Source organism: Tasmannia lanceolata, unplaced genomic scaffold (assembly GCF_043159265.1).
Source record: "Tasmannia lanceolata isolate RefF3 unplaced genomic scaffold, GAP_Taslan_0.1 ptg000012l, whole genome shotgun sequence".
Taxonomy (NCBI): domain Eukaryota; kingdom Viridiplantae; phylum Streptophyta; class Magnoliopsida; order Canellales; family Winteraceae; genus Tasmannia; species Tasmannia lanceolata.
The window spans coordinates 45386578-45404294 of record NW_027518689.1 but is presented as its reverse complement, the minus strand read 5'-3'; the positions used below and the strand labels follow the sequence as shown (position 1 = coordinate 45404294).

The following is a 17717-nucleotide window of genomic DNA, read 5'->3' as shown; positions in this document are numbered from 1 at the left end:
TTATTGGCCAACCATGGAAGCTGACTGCTTTGCATTCGTGAAGAAGTGTCATAAATGTCAGGTTTATGCCAATCTCATTCATATGCCGCCTTCTGAGTTGCATTCTCTGACTTCGCCGTGGCCCTTTTCAGTCTGGGGAATCGATATTATTGGAAAGGTGTTTTCAAAATCTTCAAGTGGGCATGAGTACATCCTGGTAGCCATCGATTACTTCACTAAGTGGATCGAAGCAGCATCCTTCGCATCGCTGACTTCGGTCTCAGTTGCTAAATTCATTCGGACGAACATAATTTGCAGATATGGGGTACCGCATGAGCTTATCTCAGACAATGGATCGCACTTCAAGAAAGAAGTGGTACACCTATGTGAGGAGTTCAAGATCAAGCATCACAAGTCCTCACCATGCAGGCCTCAGAAAAATGGAGCCGTCGAAGCCGCAAACAAGAACATCAAAGTCATCATCAGCAAGATGACAGAGACATACAGGGACTGGTCAAATAAGCTACCATATGCTTTGTGGGCTTACAGAACATTGATCAGGGCCTCTACGGGAGCTATGCCATATTCACTAGTGTACGGGATGGAAGCAGTCCTACCGGTTGAGCTGAGAATTCCTTCGTTAAGGGTAATGATGGAGGCCGATTTGCCATAATCAGAATGGGCAAGGGCCCGGTATTAGGAGTTACAGATGATTGATGAGAAGAGGCTCAGAGCTCTGTATCATGTCCAAGGATATCAGCGACGAATTAAGAAAGCCTTTAACAAGAAGGTGAAGATCAGAGATCTCCATAAGGGAGACCTTGTTTTGAAATCCTACAGGGCACCGGTCTATGATCCCCAAGGAAAGTTCAGACCAAACTGGTCAGGTCCTTACATTGTCGATGAAGTCCTATCTGGAAAAGCCGTCAGACTCCTTGATCAAAATGGTGAAAAACTAACAGAACCCACAAACCTTGATCAACTTAAAAAGTATTACGCCTAAGACACCAGGAGGCCGTCCTTGGTCGATCTGAGCTTCAAATCCAAAATTCCAAATAAAAAAAAGGAGAAAAGTCAAAGACTGTTTGCAAACCCTTTGAGCCAATAAGTAAAACCAAAATTCCTTTGTCATCCTCAAATCAGGGGCATCTTTTATGACTTGCGTCATAAAAGATGCAAGACGTGAACTACGTTCTGACCTGATTCCTTTCTACAGGATACGTAGGCAACTAATCAATTCAGGTTCAGTCAAATCCTTCAAATCTTTCAAAGCTGTTGAAAAGAAAAGAAAAGAAAAAAAAGAAAAAGAAAAAAGAAAGCAAATCCTTCAAATCTGTGGAGGAGAGAAGAAAACCAAACAAGACAATCTCAATCCACAGTCCCCAATGGCCGAACTACGTGGGCCTGATCCTCACTCTTTGGAGATTCGGTCCAGTCAATGCAAGCACCCTAATCCAATTCTTTCAAACCCTAACCCACCTAGAAGTCCTCCTGGTGTGATAAGGCAAAGGTTTGTGAAGAAATAAAAATAATAATAATAAAATATAATAGAGTCTTAGACCCGCTAGACTAAAAACCCAAAAAGGGCGGTCTAGGCAAAAGTTAGGGTCATGTGCCCGCTAAGTTGAAAACTCGAAAGGGCGGCTTAGGTAAAAATCAGGGTGCAGAGCCTGCTGAACGGAAAACCTGCAAGGGCAGGCAGTCTAGGCAAAAATTAAGGCAAGTGGTCCGCCAGATTGAAAACCCAAAAGGGCAATCTGGTCATGGCAGTGGCTTCTCACGAAGGACTAAATTTTGGAAGCCAGCGAGAGTTTCATATCTGTATCGGCATCACTTCCAAAGTCTGAGTAGTGCCAGCAAAGCTTCCTTTGATATTCTTCTAAGCTAGGGGTTAAAACCAAGCAATCCAAAGGGTGTAATAACCAGGGCTAGATACCAGAAAGAATCGGAATCACCTTAAAACATGGTATTCAAAGAATTCCAAGAGTGGTAAGCTGTACCATCTTAAAATAATTATCAAATTAAGAAGCAGATTCAGTCCTTCTTGAAAGTCAGTTTCGTAACTCGGTCGAGTACTCACCAGGAGTCCTCTGTCAAGCAGTTGTCAAGGTCATTCTTTGTGAAGTCAAAGTTATGTACCTAGTCAAGTCAAGTGTATCCCAAATGGCTTGTTCGGTCTAATATCTTTTCCAAAGCTGGGGTAACAGGTACCAGAAAATGAAGTCGCATCTCCAGATGATGAAATGACCTATACATGGTCTAGAAGCGCGGCAAGCTCTCAAGCCCATTTGAAATTCCTACAGCAAGCGGAAGGTTGACGATGTATCAAGCAGAATCAGTCTGTTCGGAAGTTGAAAGCCATTGTAACCTGAAATTATGATAACTGGCAGAAAATTCAAGATGTTCAGGCAGAATCAGTCTCTTGTGCATTTGAAAGCGAGGCCCCTGCTATTGGCATAAAAGTATCAGACCTTTCAGCGAGAATCAGTCTCTTGTACCTTCAAAAATCCTAGTAATCCAAATGTCATTAAAGAAATCTTGAATTTGTTCGAGTTTTGTTAAGACTCCTGAATTGGAAATGAAATTATACTAGGGGCATCTTTTATGTCCTGATGAAAGCTAGGCCATAAAAGATACCTAGCATGCGACAATAGTTGAGATAGCAGTCTTAACAAGTCAAGATTTGAGAAACTTAAATGCTTTTTCCTAATCAAATTTTCAAATTGGGTTTGATCATGATGATTGTCTAATCATTTTTCTTTGTTGATCTATCAAGAGGCAGTCTTCTCAGATCCTATAGTGGTTTGATAATGATAATTGTCTAATCGTTCAGCTTTGTTGATCTGTGAAGAGGCCGTCTTCTCAGATCCTACAGTGGTTTGATCATGATAATTGTCTAAGCATCTTGCTTTGTTGATCTGTCAAGATGCCGTCTTCTCAGATCCTAGAGTGGTTTGATCATGATTATGGTCTAATCATTCCGCTTCGTTGATCTGTCAAGAGGTCGTCTTCTCAGATCCTGGTATGGCTTGATCATGATGATGGTCCAATCATTCCGCTTTGTAATCTCCAATTCCCTGAGTGGTTTAACTAGAGGCTGTCTAATCATTCCATTCTGCAATTCTTATGAGAGTCTGTCTCACTATCCCTTGAGAGTCTGTCTCATTATCTCTTTGAGATTCTGTCTCACCATCAGTTGAGAGTCGGTCTCACTATCCTTTTGAGAGTCTGTCTCATTATCCCGCAGAGAGTCTATCTCGTCTTTCAGTTGAGAGTCTGTCTCGCTATCCTTTTGAGAATTTGTCCCATCATCTCATTGAGAGTCTGTCTCATTATCCCCGTTGAGAGTCTGTCTCGTCATTTCCTCGAGAATCTGTCTCGCCAATTCGCCCGTCAATCCGATGAGAATCTGTCTCGTCAATCCATCTTGTTCACCCCTTACATCCCTTTTGTTTGTAGCCTTGGGCCAGTCAAAATGTGTTGTCTGTTCGGCTTTGGCTTTCGTGCGACAAGCGCACTCTGCCAAAGAGGGGCATCTCTAGAGACCCCATTTTGACCGGACCCTAAAGCCCCCAAAATCAAATAAGAACTTCAAAAATCGAATAAAATTCCCAAATTCCGAGTCCCAAATTATCCTGAAATTAATCTCAAAAATTCCTGAAGGACTAGGCCCAATATGAGAAGAAGGCTAGAGTTTTGGGCATCTTGTTGTACGCATTTGTGGGTACAAATTCCCCAGGAGATTGTTAGTGCTCTCGGGGGTACCCCTGCAAAATTTCATGGCAATCGGGCGAAAAATGTAAAATAAGACAAGCAGAGATAGTGCGAGTATCAAAATGAAAAAAATAAGGGATTTTTGTTGGTAGAAAGGTGATTTGCCAACCTTAGAGGGGTGATGTGGTAATTCTGGTTTTGCTTCTGCTGCAAGCATCCCTTAGTGGCCCTTGGATCAAATCAAGGGGTTAGGATCATTTAGAGAGAGGAGAATCTTCACCCTGTTTTCTACTTGGCCCACCCTAGGTTAAAACAATTATCACAAATACACTATGTGGTGGCTGTCCATGGAGAATGGGGGGTAAAATTATCATTTCCCTTTTATATGCCATCGAATTAGGTTTCCAGGGAGGGGGGAGCTTCTTCATTTTCTTTTTAAGACAAAGGCAAAACAGAGAGAGAGAAAGCTCGAGCTCATCGCCTCCACCTCTGGCCACTCCTCCGGCCGGCCTCTTCCCATCTTCACCTTCACTTCTTCTTCAACCTCCATTGAAGCCGATCTCCACCACTAGCCACCTCTGCAAATCCAACCCCAATCTCATCTTCTACCTTGGTCAAAACCCTTGCCATCCCCACCTTGGATTCCGGCAAATCCCATCAAGAATCAGCTCCATCGACCACCATTTCTGCCCAAGCCACCCACCATCACCTCAAAACCCATCACCATTACCTCCCTTAAAGACCTCCATCTGCCATTTTCCAAGAAAAACACACAGAGAGGAGAAGAAATTGAGGGAAGAAGGAGGAGATAGGGAGCTCGAGCTCCACCCAACATCACCGCCACCTCTACCTTGGCTCCACTAGCCATCACTCTCTTCAACCCCAAATCAGCCGCCTCTTCATCTTCTCCATTTCACATACCTCAAAAAAACTCTTGAAACCCTCTCCACCATTTCAGCTACCCTATATCCGCTGCAAAATCCGACCGATTGCCATCTCATCTTCTACCACCACCTTGAGCCACCGGCCGATTACCCTTTCATGCCCATCATCTCCACCTCAGAGAAAAACCACCCCAAAAAGCCATTATCTATTCTTGAAACCCACTTCTATATCCCATCTATTCCCTTCATCTCTCGGATCGATCTTCCCGGTTCTCTGATTTAGAAAAAATAATAATAATAAAAAGGGAGAGAAGAGGGTTTATTGGGTTTCTTTTGGGTCTTAGGGTGTGGGTTTTGGAGCTTGGAGAAGAAGAAGGGGTTTCTTCACCAGCAAGAAAGAAAAGGGCAGAGAGAGGAAGAAGGGGATTCCGCGGCCATTACCTCCCACCACTCCTTCTCCGGCCGGCTTTCTCCCATCCACCAAGTCCCACCATTGCTAGCCACCTTCTCCCTCATCTCATCAACCCCCGTCATCTTCATCTCCTCTGTAATCTCCTTCATTTTCCTTGCTACCCATCATTTACAACCAACCCATTTGAATATTCTCCCATTCTTCAGCCGTTGAAGCCCAATCTCTTCAGTCAACCCTCTCTGATCAATTTCATCATCACTTCTTTCAAGGATACAGTCTCTATTACTCTTGCCATCGTCTTCTTCGGGAATTGCATCAAAATCCGACCACATCCGAGGTTCCTTCGCTTCATTTTTCTGCCAGAATTCAGGTAATCTTCCCTTTCATTACAAATTTGGTATTGCATTGCATTGAGTTGGTTGTTGCAAATATGGTATTGGAACTATCTTGAATTGGGTATTGTGCTAAGTGTGTTGATTCCATACCAGATCTAATATTCTCATTACTATGAATGGTTTGTTGCACTGAACCTGTTATTGACATTATCATGAATTGGGCACTGTACCTGATGTGTTTGTATTATGTTGGATATGATATTAGCACTACTCATGCTTTGATGATAGCATAAAGTTGTTTCTCATGTGTTGTTTTGATATCAACCCAGTTATGCCTTGATGGTTATACAAAATAACCTTGCCTTTTCTTCACAGATTGGATCATAGGGTTCCATTCGGGATCGTAATGATCTCAGGGTAAGATTAAAAGATAAGATGAAGGTTATTTAATTATGATTTGATGCTCGAGTGAATGTTTTCTTATGAGATTTAGGGTGTGTGCAAACTAACCAAGATTTCCTATTGTTTGGGTACATAATCTGGTACATATCCTTTTATAACATGAGCAGGTCCAAGGCATTTTAGACTTTACAAGGTAGTTGAGATCTCTTCCATTATTTGTATGGGATATATGATTTGAGATAATTTATTTGCATAGTATGTGAGTTCAGATCATTTTTACATTGGCAAAATGACGAAGAAATATCCTTCAGGTTTAAATTAGTGGGGAGTTTGTAATTCTTTATGCACTCGAATATCACCTGAAAATCAATTTTTATAACTGGTGTGATTTTGACCTATAGTTTCATGGTGGTTTATCCTCTTTTGTCCTAATAGTTAAGATGTAGGTATCTTTTTTGAGCATGACCCTCTTCTTAAATCACTTCTTCTTGAGGGCTTTACTGTGTGCTTATCAAGTGGGAAGTTTGGATCTCATTTTGATTCCTAGTTACAAAATGTTGTTGGTTGAAGCTTGAGTTTCCTTGAAACCCCAAATGGTTGCATTGTTGGTTTGCCTCTTTGAAAGATGTTGGGTCTACTTGAGGCAGGATTTCATCAAAGGGTCAGCCATGCTTTTATTCTCTTCGTTTTTTTCAAAAGGTATGCTTGAGTAGCAGTTAAATAAGGATCGTTTATTTTGTTTTCAAATATACATATCCTAATGGCTTAATGATTGGTCCTGGTTGTATTCATTGCTAACATGATTTTCGTTCCCCGAGTGTGTTCCACTAGCATGGAGTTAAGGCTATGACGGAATGCTTCTTGAGCAGACCACTTCCCTTCCTGCCTTAGAATTTTCGCAGGTTAAGGGATTTCTTCCACTTTAGAGTCTGTCATAGAGAGTTAGGAGGCCTCGAGTCGTGGTCGGCTAGACACTTAGTCGATCCGATGGGTAGACTAGAACGCACTTAGATAGCCCATGGTTTTTCTTAGGACACACAGCCTCGTCACACATAGGGTGTAGGGCCCACTTGCATTAGTTAAGGCATATAGGGAGTCCTAAAAATTACCATTCACTTGAACTTAAGTAATAGCGCAAGAAGCTTTAAAAACTAGTCAGGTCTAGTTGATCGAGTCTAGGATAGCGGTCCTAGAGGGTTAAGCATTGTAGTTTAGAATAGGCCGCCGAACTACGTTGACTCTGATTCTTCCCGAGGCCGGGATACGTAGAGCAGCCGGGATGGACGACCATCCTGGTCCGAGTCAAGTATCGTATTAGAGTCTAGGGTTTGTCGTGTGGAGTCGTGTTGTGTTGTATGTTTTGTTGTGTTTTCTTACCTTCATGTACAGACCCTATACCTTTAGCTTTAGCATGCATGTGTTTGCCCATCAGAACTTAGACACCAATTAGGCATGACACTTATAACCTAGCTATTCTTAGGTGCCATGTCTTTTATTTCTTTTGTGTGTGCTTCTTATTCATCCATGAGACATGCATAATTAGTTAGACGTTATCTCGGGGATATTCGTTCCCATTTCGCATGATTTTCGCCCAAAATTCTTCAAGGTTAATAATAAATGGCATAAGAGACCAAGTGCTTGCACTTGGGCGAATTGGGGGCGCCTTACCCCTTCCCCATTCGTCATCAGGCATGGACCTTTTGTATCTCTGGTTATCTGTTGCGACAGAGCATAGCATGGGATACAGGGCCTACTTCCTTGGATGGCGACTCTTTCTTTGTTTAAGGTACGCCTCGAATCCGAGCTAGTCTCCGAATCGAGAGGTATCTCACTTTACACCGCCACTCATGCATTGAGGGGCACTCTTTTGAGAGTTCCTTGGTGAAGCTCTCCTTCATGTGGATGATCTAGAGACTTTCTAGGGGCTCGTCCCCCTGCCTCTCTCGGATCGAGGTCCACAGGATCTAACATGAGACGAAGAGGCGAGGGGTTGAGAGAGAGAGAGAGAGAGAGAGAGAAAGAGAAGGACAGATGAAAATATCTCTTCTGCTATATAGATATTTTGGAGAAAAAACGTAATAAAATTGGAAGTGCTGCCATGATGGACGTGTGGTGATTGGGAGAGAGAGAGAGAGAGAGAGAGAGAGAGAGAGAGAGAGAGAGAGAGAGAGAGATGTGCATATGTGTTAAATTGACAGAGTTTACAAATAATGAAAAAAATCAAGCCTTTTCTCTTAAGAGAAATTATGTACTTGCCCCTTGTTTCTTCTTCTGGACAACCCCTTCAGTGCCTTTATGCCTAATCTTTTACCCTACAAGACGTGGTCTGGGTAACAATGGGGGTGAACAAAAGGTAATGATGTACATTTTTGCTTTTTTCTTCCCACAGACAGCCCCTTCAAACATATTTATGACTATTCTTTTCTTATAAAGGGGTGGTCCAGATAAGAACGATGGGGGAAATATATCCTTTCTTTTTGAAATCACATCAGCTCAACCATTTTTAGTAATTACACCAACTCAACTGTCTTTTCTTATTGGAAAGGCCATTGATGTTAGCACTATAATGTTTTTATAATGGCACAAACTTGGCTTGTCTTTGTAGGCATTTTTCTTTGGATTTTCTTAAAATTTTGTAAGGACCTTATTGGGACTCTAAACTACCCTATGACGATTTTTGGGATATTAATTCGCTAATTTGGAGGGATTTTTATTCACACCTAACGTTTTAGGGTTCGGTCAAAATGGAGTGTCTACACGGACCAGCAGTCGTTTTAGACTCGTTTTTTACTTCTCGCCCTTCTTTCTGATAGCAATAGAGTAGCATAGCCTCTCATACTTCCAGGTTTTAGAAATCTCAGGAGACGTGAGAGATTTTTAAAACTTGAATTTCTCACTTAAGATCCAAGAAATGTTGTCAGGACAGTTAGGGCCTTTTTGGATGTGGATTTTAGAATCCAGGCTTTTAGTTTGAAAACAGTGTAAACGAGGGTTCATGATCAAGCAGTTATATCCTGTCCTGACATCGTTTCTAGGATTTTAAGTGAGAAATTCAGGTTTTAAAAATCTCTCCTGCATCCTAAGATTTCTAAAACCTGGAAATATAGGAGGATCTGCTACTCTCTTGCTGACGGAAAGAAGGGCGAGATGTCAAAAATGTATACAAAACGACGGCTAGTCCACTTCTTCTCGTCTCTTAGCTACAATTTTGATAAAATCCCGAATTCTAAAATCTGCGTATCCAAACGGCACCATAGTGAACAAAAAAAATCATCATTTTGCTGAGTTCCCTAGAACCAAGGTTTTAAATTTTGGTTTTAGTATGCGTTTCCCCCAAGCGAAACTAAAATTTTAGCCGAAATTTCAAAATTTCGGACAAAATCTAGTACACAGTTTAAAAAAACAACATTTTAAATACCAAATTTCGGGCGAAATTGCTGAGATTTCGGCAAAAATTTCCGTAATTTCGGGTGAAATTTTAGCACACCATTAAAAAAAATATTTTTTTAATATCAAATCCAGGAAATTTCAGGCCAAAGGCATTTACATTTGGGGAACAGGGTAACAACCTATTTTACGTTTCTGCCTATCAAATGGAAGGTTTTGATCATCCTATTGTGTAACTGTGTAAGTCGTATATTACTCTTTGAAAAATAGCAGATTCTATGGGATTACATTACACCGTATAAAATCTAGCGCTTTGAAAAATAGCAGATTCTATGGGATTACACCATATAAAATCTCGCTCCAATCAAATCTTGTGGGATAAAATCTTGGCTCCAATAAAATCTTTAACTGTAGAAATTTTCTAAAATTTTTGAATAAAATTGAGCATCGAGCCTCCATTTTGTTAATTTCGAGCGAAATACACGAAACAACCGAAATAAAATACTATTTCAGTGTATTTTGCCGAAATAAAATACTATTTCGGGTATTTGCAATTTCGGTTCGGTCAAAATTTAAAACCTTGCCTAGAACAAAGGAAATAGTTGTATGTCACTTGCGATGTGGTGGCAACAACTGATATGCCCTCCTCGGTTGTTTCCCTGGTATTACTCTTTTGGGAATTACAGTGGCCTTGATAGCCAGTTAGATCATAAAAGACAATGTGAGTTCCTCCATCAAAAGACAGCAGTGGAAATATCAGTACCAGCCCTTGATATCGCACCACAATGTTTTGATAATTGCACTAATTCATTGTCTTTTATTATCTAACCAGCTGTCTATACCAATTAAAAAGAGAAAAGTACGAAATGTGGGCACATGTTTTGAGGAATTACGAATTTCGAGTATCTTTTAAAACAAGAAAGAAACACAGACGATGCTTCAAAATCGGATGGGAAAAAGACCCCAATACCCTTCTAACTTCATCAGGACCAAGATGGAGTCCTCATATGTTGGTCCTCATCATTCACTTTTTCATTATTTCACTAGTTTCTTCGAAGGGAAAACCCCCTGTATGTAATACATCTCACCGCCATTTACATTTGGCGCACTGCATGAGGTTTCGTTGGGTTTGTCAGAATGTGTATTTGAACCGACAGAAGCTTGGGTTCGTTTGGATCCTAGCCATCGGAAATAACTGCAAACGAAAGGATGCTTGACACGTTGTAAATAAACTTTTCCGAACAGTGGCGCCTTTGTTAACAGCTGGTTTGGTTTGGTTTCGAAATTTCCCTTTGAACCAAGAGTCCCTTGGGTTCGTTTAAATCTTCACCATCGCCAATATGCATAGACGGTTGGATCCACGACACGTGGACATCTACATGGAACGGTGGCGTCCTTTACTAGTACTGCCATCTCTTTACTTCATTTCTACTATCTGTTCCACCTTGCCTTCAATTTCATGTGCCGTTATGTCCCTAAATACAGAGACAATGTCCCAACTCTTATATAGTGATGAAAAAATCATTTTGATGAGGTCTCCAGAGCCTTTACGCCGGCCTACCTAATATTCACACATGTGTACCTAATATTAACGCCGACGTAGCCATTATTTACGCGACGTAACTAAATTAATGCCGGCTTAAGAAAAGAAACGCCGGCGTACCATATATATTACGGTGGCGTACCCAATCTTAATGCCGGCTTATCATTTTTTTCGGCGACGTAAGCGAAATTTACCCAGTTAATCACTTTCTTCTTATTTCTATGTACCTTTATCCAGGTAATGAATCTGGTTTGGTTTTTTTACCCAATAAATTATCCAGTGAATCAATTTGGTACTTAGTGGAGTTTACCCAGAAAAACCTCTGGTGGGAGAAAGATACTTTGTTTGTGATGTAACCAGAACTTAGTACCAAATGGATTGGGCCTTGACGACATGAACTGAACAAAGAAGAATGGTATTGATTAATCAATTATCTATACACGAGTTTGAACAATCATTCATCTGCTACTACACATCTGTAACAGTCAGCCTTCAAAACATTTGTATTGAACATCTCTACTCCCTACATCTTATAATCCCAACTGAATCTGCAGTAGTGAAGAAGAGAAACTACGTGTGCTTGCATTCCCAAATCATCTCGAATGTTCTCTCTACGCGTATGCGACGTATATCCTCTTGCCATAGGTTACAACTGTAAGTACTCGACTAATGAGTAATTTCTTTGTACGCTTCTAAGAATTAGTACCATAGTGAACTCAATTTGTTTGTACTAGCATAGAGCTTTTATGAACTCGATGACGAAAACCCCACAATCGAACCTAGCAATACAAATTTTAATAGTGGATATTATGTAACCTGCACCTGAAAATAGATGAAGAGTATATTGTCTTAACGGTGCAGGAGGAGTACTCACGGGTTTTCTTGCGTTGGTCTTCTTGTTTAGACGATATCTTCCCACATATCCGTCTCAGGTTGCAATCTTTTTAGAACCCTCCTAAAGTAAGTAATCTGCACGCAGATATTATTGAGAAAATCTATCCAAACGGCCGAACTATGGAATATCACTACGCAAGAAACCTACCTTCCCCTTGCAAGCTTCCTACAATGAGCTCTGGCCATTGTCATGCCTAGTCAATATTTTGTTATTACATAAAGGGCGTTCACTAACCGATAGCAAATCACTAGCGAACACTCATGCATACCATAAAAGTAACTCTATCCCATCTTCTTAACCCAGCATGTGAAGAGTTAATATAATGAAGACAAGAAAAAACAGAACAATATTTGATCCGTGCTAGAGACCTATAAGACTGGACTCCTTATTTTAACGCCAGCATAATTAATTCAAATATTATTTTCACTTTATCAACCAATACGCCGGCGTTTTTAATTTGTAACATTGGCGTCCCAAGAGAAACACCGGCGTGATTTAAAAATGATGGCGTTTTCCAACCAATAATTGTTTTAAAATACTGAAAACACTCATTTCTGATGTAATTCACCCAGACATTCTCAATAATACTAACACCCATGGAATTTACCCAGACATTTCCTATAATACTAACACTCATGGAATAATTTACCCAGACAAACATTTCTATCGCCATACCAACCAAGGTTTTAAATTTCGATTTCGTTACCGGTTTCGTGCCCCACAAAAATCGAAATTTCGTTCGAAATCCGGCGACTTAATAAAAACTATATTTTATTTGTTAACGAAATCCCTGAAATTTCGGTTGAAATCCCTAAAATTTCAGTCGAAATCCCCAAAATTTCGATCGAAATTTCGAGATAATTACAAAATAATTAAAAAATCTAAAAATATGGTCAAAATCCCTAAAATTTCACACGAAATTCCAAAATTTCGTACGAAATAATTACCTATTTCGGGTAAATGCAATTTTGGTTTCGGTCTCCACCGAAACCCGAAATTTCGGACCGAAACCCAAAATTTTGGATTTCGGTCGAAATTTAAAACCATGATACCAACACACATGGAATAGCACTCATGTAACAAAAAGTTTATATATTATATTAAAAGCTAAAAGAAACAAAAAAAGTATACAATCTAAAGCTCCTCCACCTTGGGACAAGCCTGGGAGCCATCCTCGAGGATGGTGACCCTGGTCATTTAAGGAGGGGGAGGAGGGGGAGAGGGAGGGGGATTGGAACTGAAGGCCTAGAGGAGAGACGCCCGGCGTGTCCTCTTCGCCACCGGCTCTCCAAAGAACTCCCGGAGGTATTTACTGTCTGGTAAAGAGTCCACATCAACAAAAGTGAATCCTGGTGGGAAGGAGAGGTCTTATTTAGTTTTGAATGGTTCTTCTGCCATTGTTGAGAGAAGAGAGTTACAGACTTGCAGTAGTTGGGGATGATTCAAGTGGGATGGGAGAGAAGAACCCAGCTTACACTATAAATACACATAAGTTGGCGACGGTTCAGACTTACCAACTCCTGGAACGGCGCCTCAGAATGATGGTGCACTTTCCAATCAGGTCATTATTTCTCAATAGGTATGCCACCGGTACAAGAGATATATTCCACTGGTACACTACGTGGGTGCAATCAGTACAATACAGATACGCCTATAGGTACACCAAGGGTACAACAACTGTATGCCACCGATACAAATAACATACGCCACCGGTACGCTACGTGGGTGCAATCGGTACAATACAGATACGCCACCGTTACAATACAGATACACCACCGTTACAATATAGGTATGCCAACGGTACAACAACTATATGCCACAAATACAAAAAAAAAAAACATACGCCACTGGTATAATACAGATATGCCACCGGTACAATACAGATATAAGAACGAACCTGCAAACAGAATGGTGGAAGTAGGGGTGTTCATTATTCAGTTTTAACCGAACCGAACCGAATTGATTCGGTCTGTTCGGTTCGGTTTTTTGCTAATTCGGTTCGGTTTCGGTTTTTTTTTTTTTTTTTTTTTTGTTAATTCGGTTATTGGGTTTCGGTTTCGGTTATCTCAGGAAAAAATCAGTTAACTGAATAATCGAAATTAACCAAAAATAACATTATTTTTCAAAAAATGGTGTCTGGGCACTCCGTAGGATGATCCAAACCGTCCATTTGATTGATCACAACTTCAATAGGTTGTGCCTAAAAAACCGTTTCGATAGATTGATAATAGCCCTCCGATCAAAACGTCCAAATAAATTTTTTTTGTCTTTTTCTATCACTATTCGGTTATTCGGTTATAACCGAATAACTGAATTTTTAATCGGTTCGGTTTCGGTTCAATTTTCGTAAAATTCAGTTCGATTTTGGTTTCAGAAATTTGATAACCGAAATTATTTCAGTTATCAAATTTCGGTTATTTCGGTTCGGTTATAACCGATTGAACACCCCTAGGTGCAAGTACCATGGACCAACATACAAGGATGATTGACATCATGTCAGAAGAACCAACATACGAGGACTCCATCTTGGTCCTGATGAAGTCAGAATTGTATTGGGGTCTTTTTCCCACCCGATTTTGAAGAATCACCCGTGTATCATTCTTGTTTTAAAAGGTGCCCAAAATCCGTAATTCCTTGAAACATGTGCCTGATTTCGTACTTTTCTCAATTAAAAAAGAAGAGAAGGTACGCTAGTGCAAGTATCAGAACATGGTAGTTACAATATCAGTAGCCTTTTTAAATTGTAACAACAAAACTAGCATTCCCATTCCCATATATATTTGAACTCTTTATAAAACATTCCTCATAAACAACCACCATATATACTTCAAACCCCGTGAAGGAGCAAAAGTCCTTTTGGGGTTTTTCTTCATGTTTCTCAACAACTTCCACACAAATCATTCACAAATCCCAACAACACCACCAAACTCAAAACAAACCCCACCAACATAAGACAAACCACAAAAACAATTCAATCTAAGAGCAAATGCTAACGGGAAATGGGTATGAAATCGAGCCAACGGAAGTAGACAAAGTCTCCCCAATCAAACAACATTCATCTCCTCCCTCCAACCCACTAAGAAAATCACCCTCCAACCCACGACAATTATCGAAAATGCCACTCGAGCTAACCCCAGTTTCCTCTCCTTCAGAGCTCCCCATAACCTCAGACCCCTCAAAGAGGAAGTCAATGTTCTCGTCAAAACCAATTGCAAGGTCATTGAACAAGTCATTTAACTCATAAGATTCTCCGAGAGAGTCGTCGGAAACCGGCAATGGGTTGTAGGCAGATTCCAAGCAGAAGTTCCAAGATTGTCCGGAGAGGATGTCGGCAACCGAGGTTTGGTTGCCGGAGTCAGAATTTTCCGGGAGAATAAGCTGAGGTGGGGTCATGTTATATGATTCATGGAAGGGAGAAGGGTGTTGCAGTAATTGTGGTTGTGGTTGTGGTTGTGGCTGTGGTGTTGGGCATCTTATGTAGTGGCTAATCTCAAAGTTGGTCACTGCGTTCACTCCTCTGTATTCAATGGCCGCAATGTCGTAGGCCTTGGCCGCTTCTTCTTGAGTACCTGCACATCAAAAGAAATGTTACAAATTGAGCTATAGGCTCTGTTTCTTTTGACGTAAAATTGGCGTAAAATAAATTTTTGTACCATTTTTTAAGTAGAAACATAGGTGTAAAATGAATTTCACATACACATTTTACTTCGAAAGAAATGGATCTCTAATAAAAATAGATATTAATGGTTTACGTCAAACAGGTCTATAATGAATCAAATGTGCACACAATGAAAAGAGACCATGTAATGAAACAAATGTCTACATATGATGAAAAGAGAAGACAATTTTCTTTTATGTAAAAAACTTCGAACTAAAGGGGGTCGGAATATCATTTTTCAACAAGAGTTAACCTTTGTTATTAGACGAAAATACCCCTGAAGAAGGAATATGTTCCCATGGTATGTGGGCCCTATAACATCAGGCCTGCCTCATCTTTCACGAAAATAGCATGGCCCATGGATCAAAACTAAAGACAAATATCTGGGTCCCGCCTTCATATTTGTATTTGGGTTCTACCTTGTGGGCTCCATCTTGGAGCCCCGATGGTAATTTTTCATGACCACGTGCATGGTTCCATGTTTAGGACACGTTCGAGGCTATGTAATAGCAACCACAAAGCAAACACTTTCCTCACGTGTGGAAAAGCCACTCCCCAACAAAATGACACACAGCCGGGAAAAGAATATTCCGGCGACTATTATGAATGCATGTCAAATGACTCAAAATGTACTGTACGGGCCATCCCATAGGATGATCCAAACCGTCCATGTGATGGAACAGAACGTAAATGGGTTGTGCCCCAAAAATCATTTCCATAGGATGATCCTAGCCCTCCGATCTATAGAGGTTTCCATAATATGCAGTCCCTCTATTGATCGGAGGGTTGGGATCATCCTATCGAAATGGGTTTTTGGACTCAACCTATTCAAGTTATGGCCCATCACATGGACGGTTTGGATCATCCTATTGTGTGTCCCATTCAGTACTTTTTGAAAAATACAGCTTACACCATATAATAAAATCTCTAAAAGAGAAAAAGAAGAAGATTTATACTGAAAGTTCCCAAATAGAGATATTTGTTGCCAAAAACACGACCGATTCTCGCTTCCCACCGTCCGTTGTGGTGATGCCTGTAAAAATCAGGGAATCAGAAATCTTCCTTCTATATTGAAATGGGAAATAAACTATATTTCCACCCCTTTAATTTCCCAGAATTCCACCCCCTTGTGTCTCTCTTTTCTTGAAAATGGCTTCATTTCCAAGAAAGGGGAGGATGAAAATGCCGACATGTGCATTAAGAGACCAAGAAAAGGAGGGTGGAAATATCATTCCTCCATTGAAAGATATATTTGTTTACCTAGCCACCCCTCTGTATTTTGAAACTCCTCTAGAAAACCCACTACTCCTTCTCCTAAGAGAAGCCAAGTACTCTTCTCTAGACACATTTTGCATTTCCTCAAACTCCTTTGCATATGTATTCAGCTGCATCAATCAAAAAATTTAAAAAAATCAAAAATAAAAAATAAAAAAAAATCTAAAAAGATCAATCCATGAGATTTTTTTTTTCTGTTTGGGGGAAAAACTTACTGGAAAATTCAAGATAGTGTCAGATCCCCAGTACTTGAGAGCAGCTAAATCATACGTATGAGCAGCAGCCTCTTCCTCATCATATGCTCCTACATTTTCATCATCATGCAAAGAAAAACAATCAAACAATTAAGAAGATTATCATATTAGAAAAAGCCAAAAAGGCATATTTTCTGAAACAAAAAGGACCCATGGAACTTACCCAAATAGACTAACCAGCAAAGGGGTGTTACATAAGCAGATCACCAAGAAAAAGAAGATCATCAGCCAAAGAAAATAAAAAAAAAACACACATTCAAAAAATAAAAATACCTTGTCTGCCTTTTTTGTTCTGACCAGGATGAAAATGGTTCTTATCCCAGAGATGAGCTTCATACCTCCCAGTCCATCTATGCCTGGAACATAACATGCAACTCAAATGAACAAAAACCCAAAAGAACCCATATGGGAAAACCCAATAAAAACCACCTCTAAAACATATTTACCTTGTAACTCCTCTATACACAGAGCTTCTCCTTCCTGGGCTGTTTTGGCGATTCATCTCAGGGTTGAGGATTCTTTTAGTACGTTTCATCGTAGGTTTGGATGCTTGAGAAACAGATGAAGATGCAGAAGAACATGTAGAAGTACAAGAAGCTGAAGGTCTCTTCGTCATTTGGGGAAGAAGAAATGGTGAATCTTTCTCTAGAAATATCTGTATTATATCATGGAAAAGAGGGTACTCTTTTTTGTTTTTTGGGTTACCCTAGTTGTTTACCAAAGTTGGAGTTTTATATATGGATTTTTCACATGAGAGGTAGGTTGGGCTAATCAAACTAGGGTTAGGGTTTAGACCCATGTATTTAACCTTAGGTACATTTAGGACCCAACATTTGGCTAAAAGAGAAGCCATGCAACCAATGGGATTCAAGCTAGCCAGCAATAGCATGCAGTGCTGCTGCTATTCAGCAATGGGCATGAGAAGAAACACGTTTCTTTACTGAGAATGATTTTTTATTTTTATTTTTTTTTGGCTTAA

General features: G+C 40.2%; 1 protein-coding gene across 2 annotated transcripts; it reads right to left on the bottom strand.

Annotated features, from left to right (window-relative positions):
- Positions 1-14284: 14284 nt before the first annotated feature.
- On the bottom strand, positions 14285-17431 carry LOC143887403 (AP2-like ethylene-responsive transcription factor At1g16060). 2 transcript variants are annotated; one of them, XM_077391492.1, is made up of 7 exons: positions 17185-17431; positions 17012-17094; positions 16902-16910; positions 16700-16788; positions 16470-16594; positions 16166-16242; positions 14285-15120 (listed from the first exon to the last, which is right to left on the bottom strand). In XM_077391492.1, the coding sequence occupies exons 1-7, from the start codon at positions 17352-17354 to the stop codon at positions 14528-14530; spliced, it is 1146 nt and encodes a 381-aa protein (XP_077247607.1). In that variant the 5' UTR covers positions 17355-17431; the 3' UTR covers positions 14285-14527. The 2 variants fall into 2 exon arrangements, with proteins under 2 accessions (XP_077247607.1, XP_077247608.1); XM_077391493.1 differs by lacking the exon at positions 16902-16910.
- Positions 17432-17717: the final 286 nt, after the last annotated feature.